This window comes from Rousettus aegyptiacus, unplaced genomic scaffold (assembly GCF_014176215.1).
Source record: "Rousettus aegyptiacus isolate mRouAeg1 unplaced genomic scaffold, mRouAeg1.p scaffold_m13_p_1, whole genome shotgun sequence".
In the NCBI taxonomy this organism is placed as follows: Eukaryota; Metazoa; Chordata; class Mammalia; order Chiroptera; family Pteropodidae; genus Rousettus; species Rousettus aegyptiacus.
The window spans coordinates 42,923,032-42,940,580 of NW_023416284.1; the positions used below are offsets into that span (position 1 = coordinate 42,923,032).

At 40.4% G+C, this 17,549-nt stretch overlaps 1 protein-coding gene across 2 annotated transcripts in view; it reads left to right on the forward strand.

Annotated features, from left to right (window-relative positions):
- Nucleotides 1-17,549, forward strand: part of PGM1 (phosphoglucomutase 1) — a 53,296-nt gene that overhangs the window by 24,470 nt on the left and 11,277 nt on the right. For both annotated transcript variants that reach the window (XM_016140399.2, XM_016140400.2), the window contains exons 2-7: nt 2,078-2,240; nt 2,646-2,792; nt 4,260-4,385; nt 7,081-7,271; nt 8,606-8,760; nt 11,205-11,320. In XM_016140399.2, the coding sequence (XP_015995885.1) occupies nt 2,078-2,240; nt 2,646-2,792; nt 4,260-4,385; nt 7,081-7,271; nt 8,606-8,760; nt 11,205-11,320 (898 nt within the window). The remainder of the gene's footprint in view (nt 1-2,077; nt 2,241-2,645; nt 2,793-4,259; nt 4,386-7,080; nt 7,272-8,605; nt 8,761-11,204; nt 11,321-17,549) is intronic.

Here is a 17,549-nt window from a genome sequence, read left to right on the forward strand (position 1 = left end):
TTGGCCAGCTGTACCTCTTCTTAGGCCCTAAAGAAAGAAATTACTGTGGACTTCCCTTGCTTCTGTCTCTCAACTTTCTTTTTTACTATACTCCCTGGTATAATCTCCTCAGTCTTGGACCGTTACTGACCGCAGATGTCACTATAAGGAATGATAGAATTAAGGAGTGGCATAGCTTAATATTCATTTATCAGTCTGCCCTTCCATGCCAAATATATACAGAACTTAAAAGGTGGTATGCTTAATGTGCAAATACATTTTTCAGATAACTCCGCCAGCTACTCTAGCTGATTAAATTGCCACCTCTAAGCCTTTCCTTTTGAAATTATGGAACGCCTCAACCACAGACTTTTATTCTCATCAGAACAACACCTGGAAACTGCTGGAAGCCTGAGATTTCACCATTTCCACTCTGATGAATCAGGAAGTTTCCATGCTTTTCCCAGTAATGGCCACTAGATGTCATGTGACCTTGACATGTCATCTATCCCCATGTCTATCATAGCACCTTTCCATAAATGCTTGTTATAATTGCTGTTCGATGGATGTAGGAATGAATTAATGGGCAAGATCATGACAACTCTTGACCTCAGCTTCTTCATCTACACAATGGAAGGAGCGAATGTGAGAACGAATCGATAGTGCCTGGGCTGTAGAAAGCACTCTGCAGCTCAGTAATAACCATTAATATTGATTTCCTACTGTCTGCAGGTTTCTGTAGTCTGTAAAGGAGCCCAGTTACAGCACCTACCCTAGTCCTTATCACTTCCTGAGGGAGGCAGGTTATAACAAAAATATGAGTCTAACAAAATTGTTCAGAGAGACATAGGAGAGCCAAGAGGTGACTGAAACTGAACCAGCTGCTCCTTGGGAGGTGGTTGGAGTTGGAGGGTGGAATGATAAGGCAATCAAGCTTTTAGTGACCTATGGAAAGGCGCCAAAGGTAAGTCCCAGAAAAACTTCCCCAGGGAATCCGGGTATCTCTCAGGCATGTTCACCGTTAGAAACACATCTTCTATTGTCAAGTCATTTCTTCAACCATATTTATCTTGGGTAGGGCAAAAAGAAATAACAAATGGAAAATTAAAGATAATTTCTGTCCCTTCTCTCAGCAGGGAGAAAGGAGGGAGGGCATAAACTCCTCATTTTATAAATCTTTTTACGTAGCAGTCATGACTTCTCCAAGTATGTCAGAGAAACTGACAGAACTTCTTTTTTCTTTTCCAACTTGGGTCATGTTGAAACATATAAATTATTGTCATTTTAGTAAAGGAAGATTTAGGATCTGTGCTGATATCGTCTTTGAGAAATATGGGAAGGTGAGCTAAGAACACAACAGAAGTATTACTTATAGCCTTGTCATGTGGGCAGTTCTGACTGGTTTTCCTGGTAGTAACTCCCAAGCTTCCCTGCCTTAGGCCAGGAGGTGACCTAAGTACACCATAACCTGGGTGTGTCCTGCTTTGAGGAACCCACTATATCAAAATCCAAGTTTGACTGGAAACATAAATTTATGCGATGTATTTTATAATACTCTGTGTATAAAATTTGCCCTTTTTACTTTTTCAAACATCTTAATTTACAAAAGCCGCCTTTTGGGGTTAGAATTCCTTGAACTAACTAAACTTACATCCTCTCTTCTAATATGGATTGAAAGTATGATCAAATTGGATAAAAATGTGTTTTGGTTTTTTTCTCACAACTTTTAGTATATCCAAATTGTGAACCTGGTCTGGAAAGGCTCTGTTTTGAATATTCTTTATGTTTTCTTGCCAGAGTCTTATAATACTACCATATCATACACTATTCTAAAACTATAAACTCCCACAAAACTATCTGAAGGAATGGCTTTGTTCAACAATGATGGTTCTTACTTCAATAATAATATTATTCAACAACAGTAATAATATTCTACTTCTAAATAATAATAACCACTCAAGCTATAAATTTTCATTAAAGAACATTTTTCCTGGTCCAGTCGAATATTCTTTGTTCATCTGCCTGTTGTACTGGTGTTTCTGTGCAGTATCTCTGGACTTATTGATGTTAAAGTGTGTGTTCTGGATTTCTTCTCTAGATTGGTCGCTTGGTTATTGGACAGAATGGAATCCTCTCCACTCCGGCTGTGTCCTGCATCATTAGAAAGATCAAAGCCATTGGTGGGATCATTCTGACAGCCAGCCACAACCCTGGAGGGCCCAATGGAGATTTTGGAATCAAATTCAATATTTCCAATGGAGGTACGTTTGCTATCATTTTGAGGATGGTTAATTTTATGTTCAGTAGGATAAACTGATAACCCAGGCCTTGAGAGGCCAGGGTTCTGGAAATAAATACTTGTGTTCCGAACTCACCTTCCCATAGCTCTCAAAGATGGTTATCAGCACAGATCCTAAATCTTCCTTTAATTTGTTTCTTTATGGTGAAGCTGAAATGCTTCTCATTCTGTTGTACCTGAATATGAGGAATCATGAACAGGTGATTATTAACATGATGTTTTCTTTTAGAAAACACTGATACTTTGCTGCCTGAATGATGAAATAAATGGCAGATATGCTAGTGTAGAGGAATTGATGAGGTTTGCGCTTTTTATATTTACATGTCAGCTGCACAAAGCGACCTACTGTTTGCTGTTTGATTTTCAGGTCCTGCTCCAGAAGCAGTAACTGATAAGATTTTCCAAATCAGCAAGACAATTGAAGAATATGCAATTTGCCCTGACCTGAAAGTAGACCTTGGAGTTCTGGGAAAGCAACAGTTTGACCTGGAAAACAAGTTCAAACCCTTCACAGGCATGTTTACTCCCCTCCTCCCTCTACCTTTCCTAGTTCTACCTTGAGTGATTTGTGCCTTTCCGGGTTTTAATAACATGCATCTTAAGCTTTGGAAAGTTTGTGGTTGCTAAACTTCGCCAGGCATTAATTAGCAGGTCTGGAACTGGCTCTGGAAGTCTAGAGACCTGGGCTCTCTGGGCCCTGCCAGTGATCAGCTGTGTGACCCTAAACAAGTCATTTCCAGATCTCAAGGCCTCAGTTTCCATACCTATAAAATGAATGGCCTTGTCTAGAAGACCTGTAAGTTTATGGTCATAACTAATTTTATTGAGCTTTTATTATGTGCCAAGCTCTTAACATTTATTATTCCATTTATGCTTTCAGTAGTCCCATAAGGGCAACACTATTGATAGTCACTTTTCCCAGATGAGGAAACAAAGGCTGAGGGGGCTGAAGTCACAGGCTCAATGTCACATAGTGAGTGAGCAGTATACCAGGATTCAAACTCAGGTGAATGATTCCAAAACCTGGGCTTTGATTTTTTTTTTTTTTCCTGCCCTAATATTCAGTGAAATCAAATTAGACCATTTGGGGAGCTAAACGGAAACTCCCTGTGTTGGCAGCTGTGGTAAACAATTTGTTGTTGAATGCCAAGGTATTATAATAGTCGATGGAATAAATATTTATAAAATTATTCATATTAATAAAATGAGGATGAGATGGTTGGCATTGTGCCTTACATTTTGACTTCGCTTTATCTTATATTCTTTCCTATGGATTGCAGTTTATGGAAGGCATCTTGGTCCGAACCCACCCATAGGCAGCTGACAGTTGCATCCTAACAAAGAGAAAGTGGCACTTTGGCACATCTTGAAGACATTCTTAGGGTTTAGAAAATACCAGCAGAGAATTTCTTTAATTCTTAATGTTTTAAAAATGTTTAAACCCCTGAGAGTTTAACAAAATACTAAGGTCTTATTTTATTTCTTTAGCAGTACATGTGAAAAGTGATTCATTAAACAATTTTTCCCCCCTGCTTTTTACGATTAAATCTTGATGGCAGTGGGCCTGGAAAAAGGAAAGAAAGAAAAGTAGGTGTTACATTTTCTGTTACTTATGACACCAAATTACACTTTTCACAGAGATGGATAGTGAATTAACGTGTCAGCAAAGCAGAGTTTATCATCAGGCAAACCTCCGTCAAAAATCCCCTGTGCGCCCCATCCCAGCTGTGCGGACAAGTGACTTAACCTTACAGACCTTGACCTTCCTCTTCTATAAAATAGGACTAATAACATTTACCTCTCAGGAAAATTGTTAGTATTGAATAAGAGATCATGTAACAGTCCTGGCATATTGGAGCTGCTGGATAATTGTCCTTTCAAAATAGCTTACTGCACATTTACAGCAATTTGATCATTTCGGAGGATAACATTTCTAATTGTGTTTAGTTTTTCTATCTTTCAATGTTGCGTGTTCCCACAGTGGAGATTGTGGATTCAGTGGAAGCTTATGCCACGATGCTGAGAAACATCTTTGATTTCAATGCACTGAAAGAACTGCTTTCTGGTCCAAACCGACTGAAGATCCGCATAGACGCCATGCATGGAGGTCTGTGGAGCCATTCCTCTTCCATTCCTTTCTCTCAGGGGTGAAGCTGCTCTCTGCAGTGTGCATCATGGTGATTTAATAAGCCTTTTCTTAAGACTCTCTGTGACTTTTTTTTGCCCCCATTTTTAACTTAAATTTACTGGGATAACTTTGGTTAATAATGTTACATAAGTTTCAGGTATACAACTTTATAACACGTCATCTGTCTATTCCATTGTATGCTCACCAGTCAAAGTCTAGTCTCTTTCTGTCACCATGTATTTGACCCCCTGTCCTCTCTTCAACTGCCTCCAAGCCCCGCCTCCCCTGGTAACCAACATACTGTTGTCTGTGTCTATGAGTATGTTTTGTTTGTTAATTTGTTGCTTTTTGTTTTATATACAACATACCAGTGAAATCACATGATTCTTGTCCTTTTCCATCTCTGGCATTTTTTTAAACAGTTATTTTGCAACCATTTCAGCAATATGCACACAGATAAAAATCTAATTGCGTGCAGCAAAAATAGTAGAGACATTCCTCATGGTAACATGGTGTGAAGGGCAGTGTTTCCACATTAAGCATTAGGTTTTAAGTAACATGCAACTGTTTTTGTAAACTCCCTCCCCCTCAGAAGATACCTTGCATTCTACCTAAGTGCCCCCATCTGTTTCCAAGGTGGGGGAGGAGATCATCCTTTGCTAGATGTGGTAAACATGCTCCTGAACCCCACGCTCCCATTCTCTTGCCCCCACATATGCCTTTTCTTAGAGGAAAATAAGAGCAAGCTGAGGATTAAATTTCAGGAACAACAGGATGTGTGTGTGTCGCTCTCTTCTTCCTCTATGGGTTGTGTGGCCAGGTCAGTAGAGATGGCAGCCATCACTGTGAATCAGAACCATGATGTTTTGTTGCATATAAGAATATGAGAATTCCTGAGCAGTTAGGTTGTTTATTTGCTTTGTAATGATTTAGATTTTAGAATCTTCTAGTGGCAGGATTTTCCCTGGTGCTGGAATCCAGGTTGGGAAAGACTTTCTACCTGTGCTTGAACCCTTTCAATGATGATGTTCAGGGCCTTCTGTTAACACTGCAAAACCACGGTTAGAAAATCTCCTGGACGGCTGAAATCTCCCCCCACCCCCCAGACACTTCTCCCCGTGGGTCCTGACTTGGCTCTGGAGTCCCACAGAATGGATCTACTTCTTTATGCACACAAAATTTATTATGTTTTTTTTTTTCAAACCATTCAACAGACATGTACCAAGTACCTGCTACATGTGTGCTTGGTGAGTAGGCAGGGACTCGACAGGTGACTTCCTTCAAAGAGCTTGCGATGCTTGGGAAGATTAGGTGGGTATAAAACTGACCCTGCGGGGCCAAGAAAAGGAGGGTTGGATAGAATTTCAAGTATTCTCTTTGGGGTGTGGGAGAAGGCATAGTTTGACGAGGGGGTATTCTGAAAGGTTTCTTGGAAGAAGTGGCAACCAACTTAGCTTTTGTAAGGACAGATCTAGGGTGGTGGAAAATCAAGCGATGGTCATTTCCAGCTGAGGCAATGGCTGTAGCCAGTGCCTGAGGTCTTAAAAATAGATGCCACAGTAGAGGAATGAGGAGAAGCATGGGCTGGCTCGGGAATGGGGCTTATGGTGGCGTATTTACTAAGCGAAGCTGATTACAAAGTAGACTTCTTTCTCCAGGCCTTTCAGTTGTTCCTCTAATGCCTCAGTTTTTATATCCCTCACAGCCTTGGCTGCCCTAACTTCATTTTGCGATGTGTTAAAAGCCTTCTTAATGTGTGGCTCCTCATGGGAGGTACATGTGCTATTCTGTTCTGACCTCTGAGACATGTACTAGTGTCAGTACCTTCCTTGATGAAAACCTTCTCAGCATTTTAGAGATGAATGCTCTTGGTAGTTAGTTATACTAAATGCTACGTAAAGTGTGTGACTCATTTTTTCTGTTGTTCCTGTTGTTACTCTTTTTGTTTATTTGTATCCTTTTAATCTGTTTGTCAGATAGCTTCATGGAGTAGAAAGATTAGGGCTCTGACTCCCAGGTCCCACTCTTACTAGCTGTGTAAGTTTGGGCAAATAGCTTCATCTCAAAACCTCAGTTTTCTTATCTATAAATTGGAGATGATAATCATAATGCAAACATTTGTAACATGTGCTGGTACTGTTCTCAGCGCTTCATATCTATGAACTCGTTAATCCTCATATCAACCCTGTTAGGTAGCTACTATTATTATACTCATTTTGCCGATAGGGCACAGAGAGATTATATAACTTTCTCAGAATTGGGCATCCAGTGATTGACAGAGCTGGGATTTGAACCCAGACACTCTGATTCCAGAGTCCAGGCTCTTAAACACCAAGCTGTACCACCTTGTTGGCCTTTTTGAAGGGCTGAGTGAGAAAATGGTTGAGAAGCACCTGGCACAGGTGTTTAGTTGGCCTTCGTAATCGTTAGCTCCCTTCCCTTCCCCCAACTCTTTCCTTCATCAACTGTACCTACCCTTTCTGGCCTAATTTCTCATTACTTTCCATAGAACCTTCTACTGCAGTCAGGCTTATCTCTCCACCAGCCCCTGAATACATTCTTTTGTGCATTCTTATTGTCATTCATTACGTCTAGAACATCTCCACCTCATTCCCCAGTCCTCACAGACTTTAATAAGATTTATTTTCTGATTCTTCATTTCATGCTCTAATAGTTGTGGGACCGTACGTAAAGAAGATCCTCTGTGAAGAACTTGGTGCCCCTGCAAACTCAGCAGTGAACTGCATTCCTCAGGAGGACTTTGGAGGCCACCACCCTGACCCCAACCTTACCTATGCAGCTGACCTGGTGGAGACCATGAAGACAGGAGAGCACGATTTTGGGGCTGCCTTTGATGGAGATGGGGTGGGTACAAGTACATTTAAGTGAACTCTGATGCAGGCCAGGCCTGATCTTACAGAGGGGAAAAAAGGGGGCTGCATCCACCAGACCCCGTGGGCCTAATGAGCGACAGTCAAGGATCTCTCTTTGTACCTGGGGTCAGGGCTAAATTATTAGGAGGGTCTCTTGAACAGAAATAAAAGTTCTCAAAAATAACCCATATGTTTTGTTTCAGACATTCATGTTTGCTAGAGTGGCAGGGTGATTAGGGCCTGGTTATGATCTAATGACTATTGACTTATGAGCTGGTTGGGCTCTAGATGCACATCCTCAGATGAGTTTCTACTCTCAGCTAGTAGCTAGCTACTTATTCAGTCTCTGGAAAGGGTCTTGGACGTGTAATATACCCATTCACTCATTCATCCATATTACTGAAATGATCGAACTATAATGAAAGAACTAACCTTTTATTCCTTTTCTGTAATTAATATTTTTAGTAAACAGGCTATTTTTACATTTACATTGGTGAATATGTAACAGACAAGGAGGAGATGTGTTTTAGGTTGTATCCTTGGTACCTTAGAGATAGTAAGCTCTACAACACGTTTACCTCATTGAAAAAATATTTTGTGATTGCCATTGTTCTTTAACATCAGCTGATTTTAACTGTTTCCTAAGAAATTAATTTTCTCATATCAGAATTTGGAGAAATTAAATAGATCCCTAGCAGACATTGTTTTGTAATGCATCTTTCTGATGCAGTGCATGATGAGAGTTTCTTTCTTCCATATTCTGAGTTGAGTACTTGCTGTATACCAGACGCCAAGGAAGCAGTGAAGGTAGGAGCATATTTTGTTGGGTCCTGCACCAAATGGACGAGCCATGATTTAGAAGCCCTTCTCTGAAGAAATCTGCTTTGTTCCTCGAAGAATGCCTGATAGACCTACCAAACTATGTAAACAGCCGACATTTCCTCTTGTTTCGATCTCTCCTCTCCTCTCCTCTGGGAGAGAGGTGATTGGTTCCAGAGTTTGGAAAAGGTCTGGGAGGTTAAAGTCAGCTGACCTCTGGAGGGAGAACAGAGTATTTTGTTGAGAAGGAGTTTGTGTTTGTACTTTAATTGAAAACAGTTTTAGTTCTTTGGCATGGAGGTACTTTGGCCTAGTGGTATTGTACAGATCCATTAGAAACAAAATCCAGGATTTAGAACCCAGTATGAATAAATATATCAGTTTTAAGTTTCACAATTTAAAATTTTATAACTTCCCCCCACCCCCCGCCTCGTACCATGTAAGATAGTTTGATTTCTTCCACAGATTGACTAAAAGATCTTCCTTTGAATCCTCCTTCTCCCAAAGGATCGAAACATGATTCTGGGCAAGCGTGGGTTCTTTGTGAACCCTTCAGACTCCGTGGCTGTCATTGCTGCCAACATCTTCAGCATTCCATATTTCCAGCAAACTGGGGTCCGTGGCTTTGCACGCAGCATGCCCACCAGTGGTGCCCTGGATCGGTAGGTCTCCTTATACCCTTGGCCCTCACCAGGCCCTTCTCTGTGCCTAGAACACTCTTTCTCCCATTTTAGCTACAGCATCTGTTGCTTAGGATGTGCTAAATAAGTGTTTATTTTACGACCGAATGGGGGAAGTTTCTTCCGGATTGGATGTACCCTCTCTGTGATCCCTTAGCCCCCTGCAATTCTTTTATCCTAGCACGTATCACATTGTAATCTAATAGCTCATGTACTTGACTGTCTGCCCTGCTAGTCTATAAACTTCTATAGAGAAAAGATTGACTTATTCACCGTCCTAAACTCCACCTGACAATGGTGTGCCTAGTACATACAGAGTAGGGGATACACACACACAGTTTAAAAAAATGAGTGATTGACTGTTAATGAATAGATGGCTCTTCCACTGTAATCAAGACATCATTCTAGAAAATCACTTTCCTTCAGCGTGTGCACAGAGTTTGGGTGAAAGAGCAGTAGGAAGTAAGATCAGCATTTCAGAAGAACTTTCAAAGAAACGTTCCTCATCCATCCCTCACCATTACCCATGCATACACAGACATAGTAAATGTTCATTTATTGAAAGTGTAAATAAATTGAAAGCTCAAATAGTTAAAAAAAAAATCCATTCCGTTTTTATGAAGAAGAAGAGACACAGGGACAGCAAACAGTTGATAGCTCTGATTGCTTATTTGTGTATTCACTTATGAAGGCTTCAAGGTAGCTTATGAAATCACACCTAAAGCAATTGAAAAACATAAGTAAAAAATAACAAATGAGGACCAACCAGGGAAAATATTAATTATAACACATTAAGTGCCCAATAAATGTTCGCTGAATGAATGCATAAAGAACAAAGGAATGAATAAAAGGTCAAAGCCGTGTAGGAAAGCACAATGTACAGATCTAGGCTCTTATAATAATAACTAATATTTGTTGACCATTACTTTGTGCTAGGCACTAAGTACTTTATATGTTTTAAGTCATGTAATTCTCAGACCAATCCCATGGGGATAAATGCTACATATACCCCACTTTAAATGTGAGAAAACAAAAGGGGCAAAGAAGTTAAGTAACTTACCCAGAGTCATGCAGCTAGTATATGGTTGAGTCAGGATTTGAACCCAGAACCTTTGCTCTCAAGCACCGGGCCATGTAATCGTTTCCTCTTACAGGTGTGTGTCTGTGTTACAGAATTAGTGCTCACCTCATTTCAGCTAACAAGAAAATAATGACTAATATTTATACAGTTGTTTGTAGTTTACACGGTACTTTTTTACATTCACCATCTCAGTTGATTCTCACAGCAATCCTCATTTTAAAGAAGAGGAAACCAAGAGACAAGTGAGCAGTCTTGTTCAGAACCCCACAGCTAAATCAGAGCTACGATCAGAACCTGGGGCTTCTGCCTCTGCATCCTCCATCTGAAGTCATGGGCTGGTTTGTGGTCATGCTGTTGTGTATTAGACCTATCAGGTTCTTAGATGCCTCTGTGTCATCCAAGAACAGTTTAATTCCAACTTTTTGGAAAAATTTGTAATCCACATACAGAATCACAGCGTAAATACCTCATTATCCAGATGAAAGTTTATTATACTTTAACAGTTTTCAAAATCATAACTATAATTTTCCTCAGATATTAGAATTTAAACATGATATTGTTTTGCTAGCATGGCATTGATTTGCAAGGTAATCATTCTGGAAAGCAAGTCTCGCTAAAAACAATAAATGAAACATTTAGAACTTTTCCTGTTCAAGGGGAAAGGAACCTAAAAAAAAGTCACTATAAGGTTTTAAACAGTCTGAAGATATATAGGGAGAAGTAAAAGTTGTGTAGCATGGGGCAGGGGACCATGAATCAGTGTGGTACCAGTGGGAGAGCCCACTGGACACTGTCCTTGTGGGGCCTTCTGGTGAAATGAAAGGAGCTTTGACTGAGGAGACAAATAGCAGGCAACTGGTCATCCTGGCAGTGTGACCTCAGGCTGATCATATAACGTCTGGGCCCTGTTTCCTTCTCTGCAAAATGCTGACCTCCTAGACCCCCATATTCTATGATTCTATGATCATAAGTGCATCGAAACATCATTCTTTTGTTCTTTATAGCATGGTTATAGTTGCAGCATTTATTCAAAACACTGGTATTAAACAGCCCAAAAAAACAGCCTTGCACATTTTGCTACTGTGGTTTCTCCTAAAATATTAAACTCAGTGACCTGAATTAATTCTGTCTTCTTCCTCTTCTACCCTCTCCTCTGACTCCACATATAATAGCCTGTTGTGCACAAGTTTCCTCTTATGCTTTTCCACCAATCTTAGAGTTATGTGCACCTCTGAGCAATGCTAAGTGAAAGCCTTGATTACAATAACGGTTGATATTTTCTATCTCTCTCCTGGCTGTGCTAACAGTCCTGCTGTGATGTAACTTTGATTTCATGCCTTTGTAGGGTGGCTAATGCTACAAAGATCACTTTGTATGAGACCCCAACTGGTTGGAAGTTTTTTGGGAATTTGATGGATGCAAGCAAACTGTCCCTTTGTGGGGAGGAGAGCTTCGGGACTGGTAAGTGTGCAGTCCTGCACTACCACTTTCTTTCCTATAAACACTACCTGCGGTGAAAGCTTAGACTGCTAAGGCTGCACTGAAATAGCAACAGTAGCTGATGTGTCCTAAATCAAGATGCAGTTTATTTATAACAACCCGGATGAACTGTACACATTTGAAGAGCAGTGAGCACGTTCAGCCAAAGAAGACTAATTTTACTTTCAGAGGATCACATCTACCGAGACAGGAAGTTTGGGGGCCTCCTTGACAGCCTGGTCACTGAGTCTGTGGGGATTAAACAGAGTGTTAAACATTTTTTTCTACCCTCAGTAGTTAAGGAAACTTTTATAAATGTTTTCATTTCTGGGGAGAAATATGGTGGAGCGAGTCAGTTTTTTGTTTTTATTTCAGAGAAGATTTCAGCGCAGCATTGAATCTTTCTCTATAATAGGTCCAGGTTTTCTATAGCGACGAGTTGTGATTTATTGAGATTAAATGAAAGGAGACAATTAGGGTGAAACCAAGGTGCTAGGTGATCAAGAAATTAAAAATACATGTCTGACCAAGAGGACGTATGTGTAAATTGTGGTGAATGAAAGAGTGGAATGGGTTATGTCCCAACACCCTTCACCCCTGCTTTCTGGGCTCGCTCTCCTCTATGCTGGTCCGTATTAATCCAAAGTCTCACCTCTATGACTTTTCCTACAAGCCCATTCTCCCTACATTAGTTTCCCTTTTTCTCATTCAGATGTGTAGCCCTTTCCCATGTGTTAGTCTCTAGCTGGGCTGCAAGGTACTTAAGTGGAGGTCTTTCTTCTCCTCCTCGTCTCTTTTCTCAATATTGTGAAGTAAAAAAAAACCAATCTTCTTGGTCCTTCAGTACTGTAGTTCCATTCTTTAGCAAAGAAAAGAATAAATATTTAGCATTCTCTCAGTCTTGCCATTGAGTTGCAATGCATGCTGGGTTACACAGACTAGAATGCTGATTTCATTTTTTTTCCTCTAAGTTCTGGGGTTGGTGGGTAGAGTGAGCTGGAAAAGGAGACACCTACTTACAAAGTTCTAAGCAACTTATTATACTTGGGGGAGTGGCAATCTTCTTGGTAATGAATTGGCTTGATAGAATTGGAGGATATTAAGAAAGATGGATGAGTTGTGGGACTGAACAGTGTTCACAGTGAAGGCCAGATGGTTTCCCAGGGTTCTGGGTCTTCGATCAGAGAATACAAGGATACTGCTCGGTCCTTTCCTGCCTCATAAAGCATAGATGGTGCCATGTTACTTCACAGGATACTAGATGAACACCCAATGAATCTGTAAGGTGGTCTTTTCCCGTGAAACTCCCCCTCAGTGCCATCCGGTGCAAGCTTAGTATCAGTCAGTCATTCTTTATGGACGAAGCTGTCTTTGAAAGCAGTCACCATTCCTAAACCTTTGGTTTTCTAACCCAGCATACCTATTTCAAACGCCAAGCCTAGTGAAAGGAGAAAAGTCTAGAGCAAGGTTTCCCTGGGTATTTGGAAGGATAGTAGTTCTGTGAGAGAGTTCTGCATTCAGTGAAGATTGGGAAACTTGGAATACGCATCTCTGTCCTGAATATTCACAGTGATGTTACCATTTGAAGATTCCAGAGCATTCTTTTGTAAGAAATCCTGTTTGTACAGTTTTACCTAAATGTAGTTAGCTGCCTCTCTCTTTCTTTTTGTGGTATATCTAGTAACATCTTGCTCCACAGACCCCCATGTGGGAAGCACCAGTCAAGGTAGGTCAGAGCCCTGGAGCCAACTGGGCATCTCTACTGTTGACTGCGTGGACCAGGCCTGAAGACAGCATAGGCTGCTCCTCTCTCCTATGACAGGTCTTCAAATACTGGAAGGCAGCCCTCAGGTTCTGACTTCTCCAGGCCACCCATACTTCACATTATTTACATAACTGGCACAGCTTCTAGATGCTTCCAAGTTCACCACTGCTTCTCTTAGAAAGTTATGTCCAGAACTGAACCCAAATCCTTCAGAGCTGACCTGACAAGTAAAGAGTACAGTTGGATGATTATTTTAGAGAACTGGGCCCTGTACTTTTCTTGCTATAACTTTCATTTATGTTAGCTTTTAGGACATTTCATAATATCATTTGGCCCATGTAATGTTATAGATAATTAAGCCCCTTTAAGTTTTCAGGAGCATTTGTCAAGAAAAGTCTATCCCCCATTCTAGATTTGTGATGTTGATTTTTCAAACTCAAGTATTAGACTTTAAATTATTCCTTGTTATAGTTTGTTCTTATTTGTCTGTTTATTATTAACCTGCTCAACAAATACAAAGTGCTAACCATGGTTCTAGCTTCCCTTTGATATCTTTATTTAGAGAGAGAATGTATCACAAGAATAATCCACAAACCCTTTCTCTCTCCCTTTGAAAAAAAGAAAATTGTTCTGCAATATTTCTGAGGTAAACATTTTGGAAACCAGGCTGCAGAGCCACGTTCCACTGCTGTGAGTGGGTGGCGCTAAACTTATTTAACTGACCTTCTGGAGGAGTTCATTTCTACCTACTACGTCTCTTGATGGCGAATGTTTCTAACAGTTCCTTTACAGAGTTGTTCAGGGTTAGCATTAGCGATTCTACAAGCTTTGAGATATTTGAATTCTGTAGAGTACTAAGTCATTCATTTCTGTATTTTCCCAGGCGAGAGCAGAGGCAGTTTCTTAGGAAAGCCTCCCCAGCCTTCCAGAGTGGGTCATATCCCTGTATTATTGGCTCTTATGGCACCCCACACTTCTCCTTTATTGCACGTATTGCAGCTGTAATTTTATGATTACTTATGATAAGTTGATCAATGTGTATCGGCTCCACTAGACTTTTTGTTCCATGAGGACAGGAGTCACATGTGTCTTATTCTTCATAATATCCCCAGAGCCTCCTATAAAGCCCAACGTATAACAGGTTCTCAGCAAACACTTGTTGAATGAATGAGAGAATACGCTGGTTGCTTGGCACCCTCCATTTAGACAAACAGAATCCTGGTGTTGGAAAGGACTTTAAAAGTCTCCCAATGTAGTTTCCTGTGTGTTTCCGGAAACATAAGTGATTAGTCAGTGTTCTTCTGGTTAAACACCCACCTCAGTGGAGAATCCCCTTGTCACCTCTTTCAGCAGTTTGTGACTCTTGTGGGGACGTACCACTGCTCACTCCGTAGTCCAGAATTGTGGACCCAAGGTCTTTGTGAGAAGAGATAAGCTTTTATAAAAGAAACGTTTACTTGCGAATAGGGGCAAAGAAGTCAGACTTCAGAAGAACTGGCTCATCAGATAAGACAAACTGCTAACATCTAAAAGCCCAAGCCATAATATTACTGATGCTACCAACTATACATTAGTCTGTTCATGGTTGAGAAGCAGCAACTGCCTCACATGATTATCATAGACACAGAGGCTAGGACACTTCCTCTGACATCATTATTACAAACACCAGGGCTAAAGGTGTTTTTATTAAGGACTCAGAAATGGGCACCAGAACTAGACAGTATGAACATGTTATTTTTGGTTGATCTCATGGTACAAAGTTATTTTTCTCCCTAACTGGATGATGACGTACATGTCTATACACAGTGGCAGAGGGTGAAATGGTAAGTTCTGCTCCACCTTGAACTTGTCAGGAGATTGGGAAAGTAATAGGAAGTCACCGAATAGAATAGAAAGTCACTGCTTTTAAAACTCTTCCTCAGGAAAATGAGAGGCTTAGAAAAGAGGACTATGAAACCCATGTTGAAGATCAACTTGATATCATGTGGAAATATTCCAGTACAGTATGACCTGATCAGGTCTAGAGGTCAGCAGCATTTTTTCCCAGTTCCATCTTTAAAAGGTTCCAGTGATGCGGTTTCATGTAGGAGTGATGACTTGGAAAAGTACAGCATTCATGCTTTGAAATTTCTTTTAATTTTAGTATTTATGAAAGTCTTCATGTTTATAGTTTTTTAAAAATCAGTTTATTTCTCAGATGTTTATTGAGCTTTGACTATATCTTAGATGCTAGGTTAGGCTCTGGGGACACAGTGGTATCCTTCTGGAGGGCTCTGTGGAGTCCATATTTGGGGAAAGAAGTCAGATCCGGGCCAGGTAATTACAAGTGTGCACACTGATAGACGGTGAAGTACGGGGTGCTCTGGGAGCTTTATACTTGGGGGACCTAACTTGGTTCTGTGGTATAGAGGATCAGATTTTCTATCTAGCTCTTTGCCCATTCTCTTTTGCATAGCTCCTGGATACATTTTCCTGTAGTTAAAGGCCCCCTCGGGAAGGTTAGAGCATCCCATCTCTGGAGATTTCTAAGACAGAATACCCCCAATAAACTAGGTTGATACCCTAATTATAACTAACTCAATTGAACTGTTACCTACATGTCTGTTTCCCTCACCTGTATGTCTGTGCTCATCTGTGAGGACAGGGAATATGCCTTATTCTCCTTAGTATTTTCTCATGGACTTGAAGCATGGAAGGCACAAATTTAATATTCGTCGAGTATAAAATGGAGTTTGAGTTAAACACAGTTCTGCCTGTCAGGTGCTTACTATCTTTCTTCAAAAAAAACAAAGTTCCAGAAAAGGAAAAACACGGAACAGTGAAGGATTAATTGCTAAATGAAAAGTCTGGGGATTGTTGCGGGAGAGCCCTCTGAGGATTGGTGTGCCCTGGAAAAGCCTTCCTAAAGAGCTTGCCTGCCCTTTCAGGGTGAAGTTTTTGTACAGTGAAAGCCAAAGAGGACAGGACTGTAGACACAGCAGGTCTGCCGAACCTCCCAGCAGTCAACTGGGATCTGACTGTTCTTTGGGCAGAACCTTACAGGCACCAGCCAGGGGCACAACTCATAGTCTAGGGTGAGGTAAGAAGAGACAGGCTATGCTGAAATACACATAAGCACAGAGGATGGCAAGGAAGGCATCCTGGATCAAGAGTGAAGTTTAAAGTAATTGTGGGAGATGTTTGTCAGGCTAATAGGTGTGCGTGGAATGGAAGTTTCTAGTTAAAGAGAGCAGTGTGTTTAGGAGACCAGAGGAGAGATAATGATAGGCAGACAGAAAGACAGACTTTGGAGCTTTTAGAGAACTGTGTAGCTCTTTTTTAGCTGCCATGTCCCTCTCCACAGGCCAGTTGTCTGGCAGGGGCAAGAGCCCAGGCACTCCCGAGATGCCCAGACTGGTCAATGGAACTTAATCCCTAAACTGCTAGAGCTTGGGTTCCTCAGCAGGGATTCACATTGCTTGGTTGAGACCCAGAGTGTGCCCTGACTGAGCTGAGTTTATACTTATCACAAGGTGCTGATGAGGCTGAAGTAAAGTGACAGGTGTTTGAAGATGCTGAAAGGGCAGAATTCCCACGTACTCAGTTGGTCCTGAGCTGAGCCAAGTATGAAGAGACCTATGCAAAACTCGCCACCACTTTTGTGATGACAGTGTTTTTCCCTTTTCTCACAATTAAGTGAGCTTTGCTTCTTTCATTTTTTTAATGAAAAAAAAAATGGTATCAGTAATTCACATAATAGGAAAATTAGATGAAGAAGAAGAGAAAAACATTGTAATCCCACTGCCCACAGAAAAGAGCATATTGGGTTATGTCCTTTCATTTTCTTCCCCACTATGTACAGTTAAAGAACATTATTTTTGAAAGCCATAAGATAGTGGAAAACATTAATTTTTCCTAAAAGTGTTTTATGATTTCCTATTCATAATTATATCTTAAATTTATATAATATTTAACAGTTTATAAAATATTTCCACTCTCTATCACAGTAAAGTCTTACAATTATGTGAGAAAGGTGGTTTTATCCCTATTTTACAGTCAAAGGAACCGATGCTCAGAAAAGTTAAGTGACTTGTCTCAATTTAAACAGCTTATGGAGTCTCAGATTCATGTTTTCTGACTCCTTAAGTATAAAATATTTTCCACCGAACCACTACTGCCAGAATTTCAAAAACAACAATAGTTTTAGAAACACATATATACATTGCCTTTTCTTCACTAGGAAGTTGTCATCATTCATCAGAACCCTAATGAAAATGAAATTTACCCAGATTCCCTAAGTAGTAGTTAGAGCTAGAGTTTTGATATATCTAAGATAATTAGTGAGATTAATCAGAATTTTCAGAGAGACTGGGGATCCTACAAATGGAATGGAGTATTCGTGTTATTTAAGGCAGATATTTTGTATATAATATTAGGTATGTGATTTAGTTATCTCCAAGTAACCTG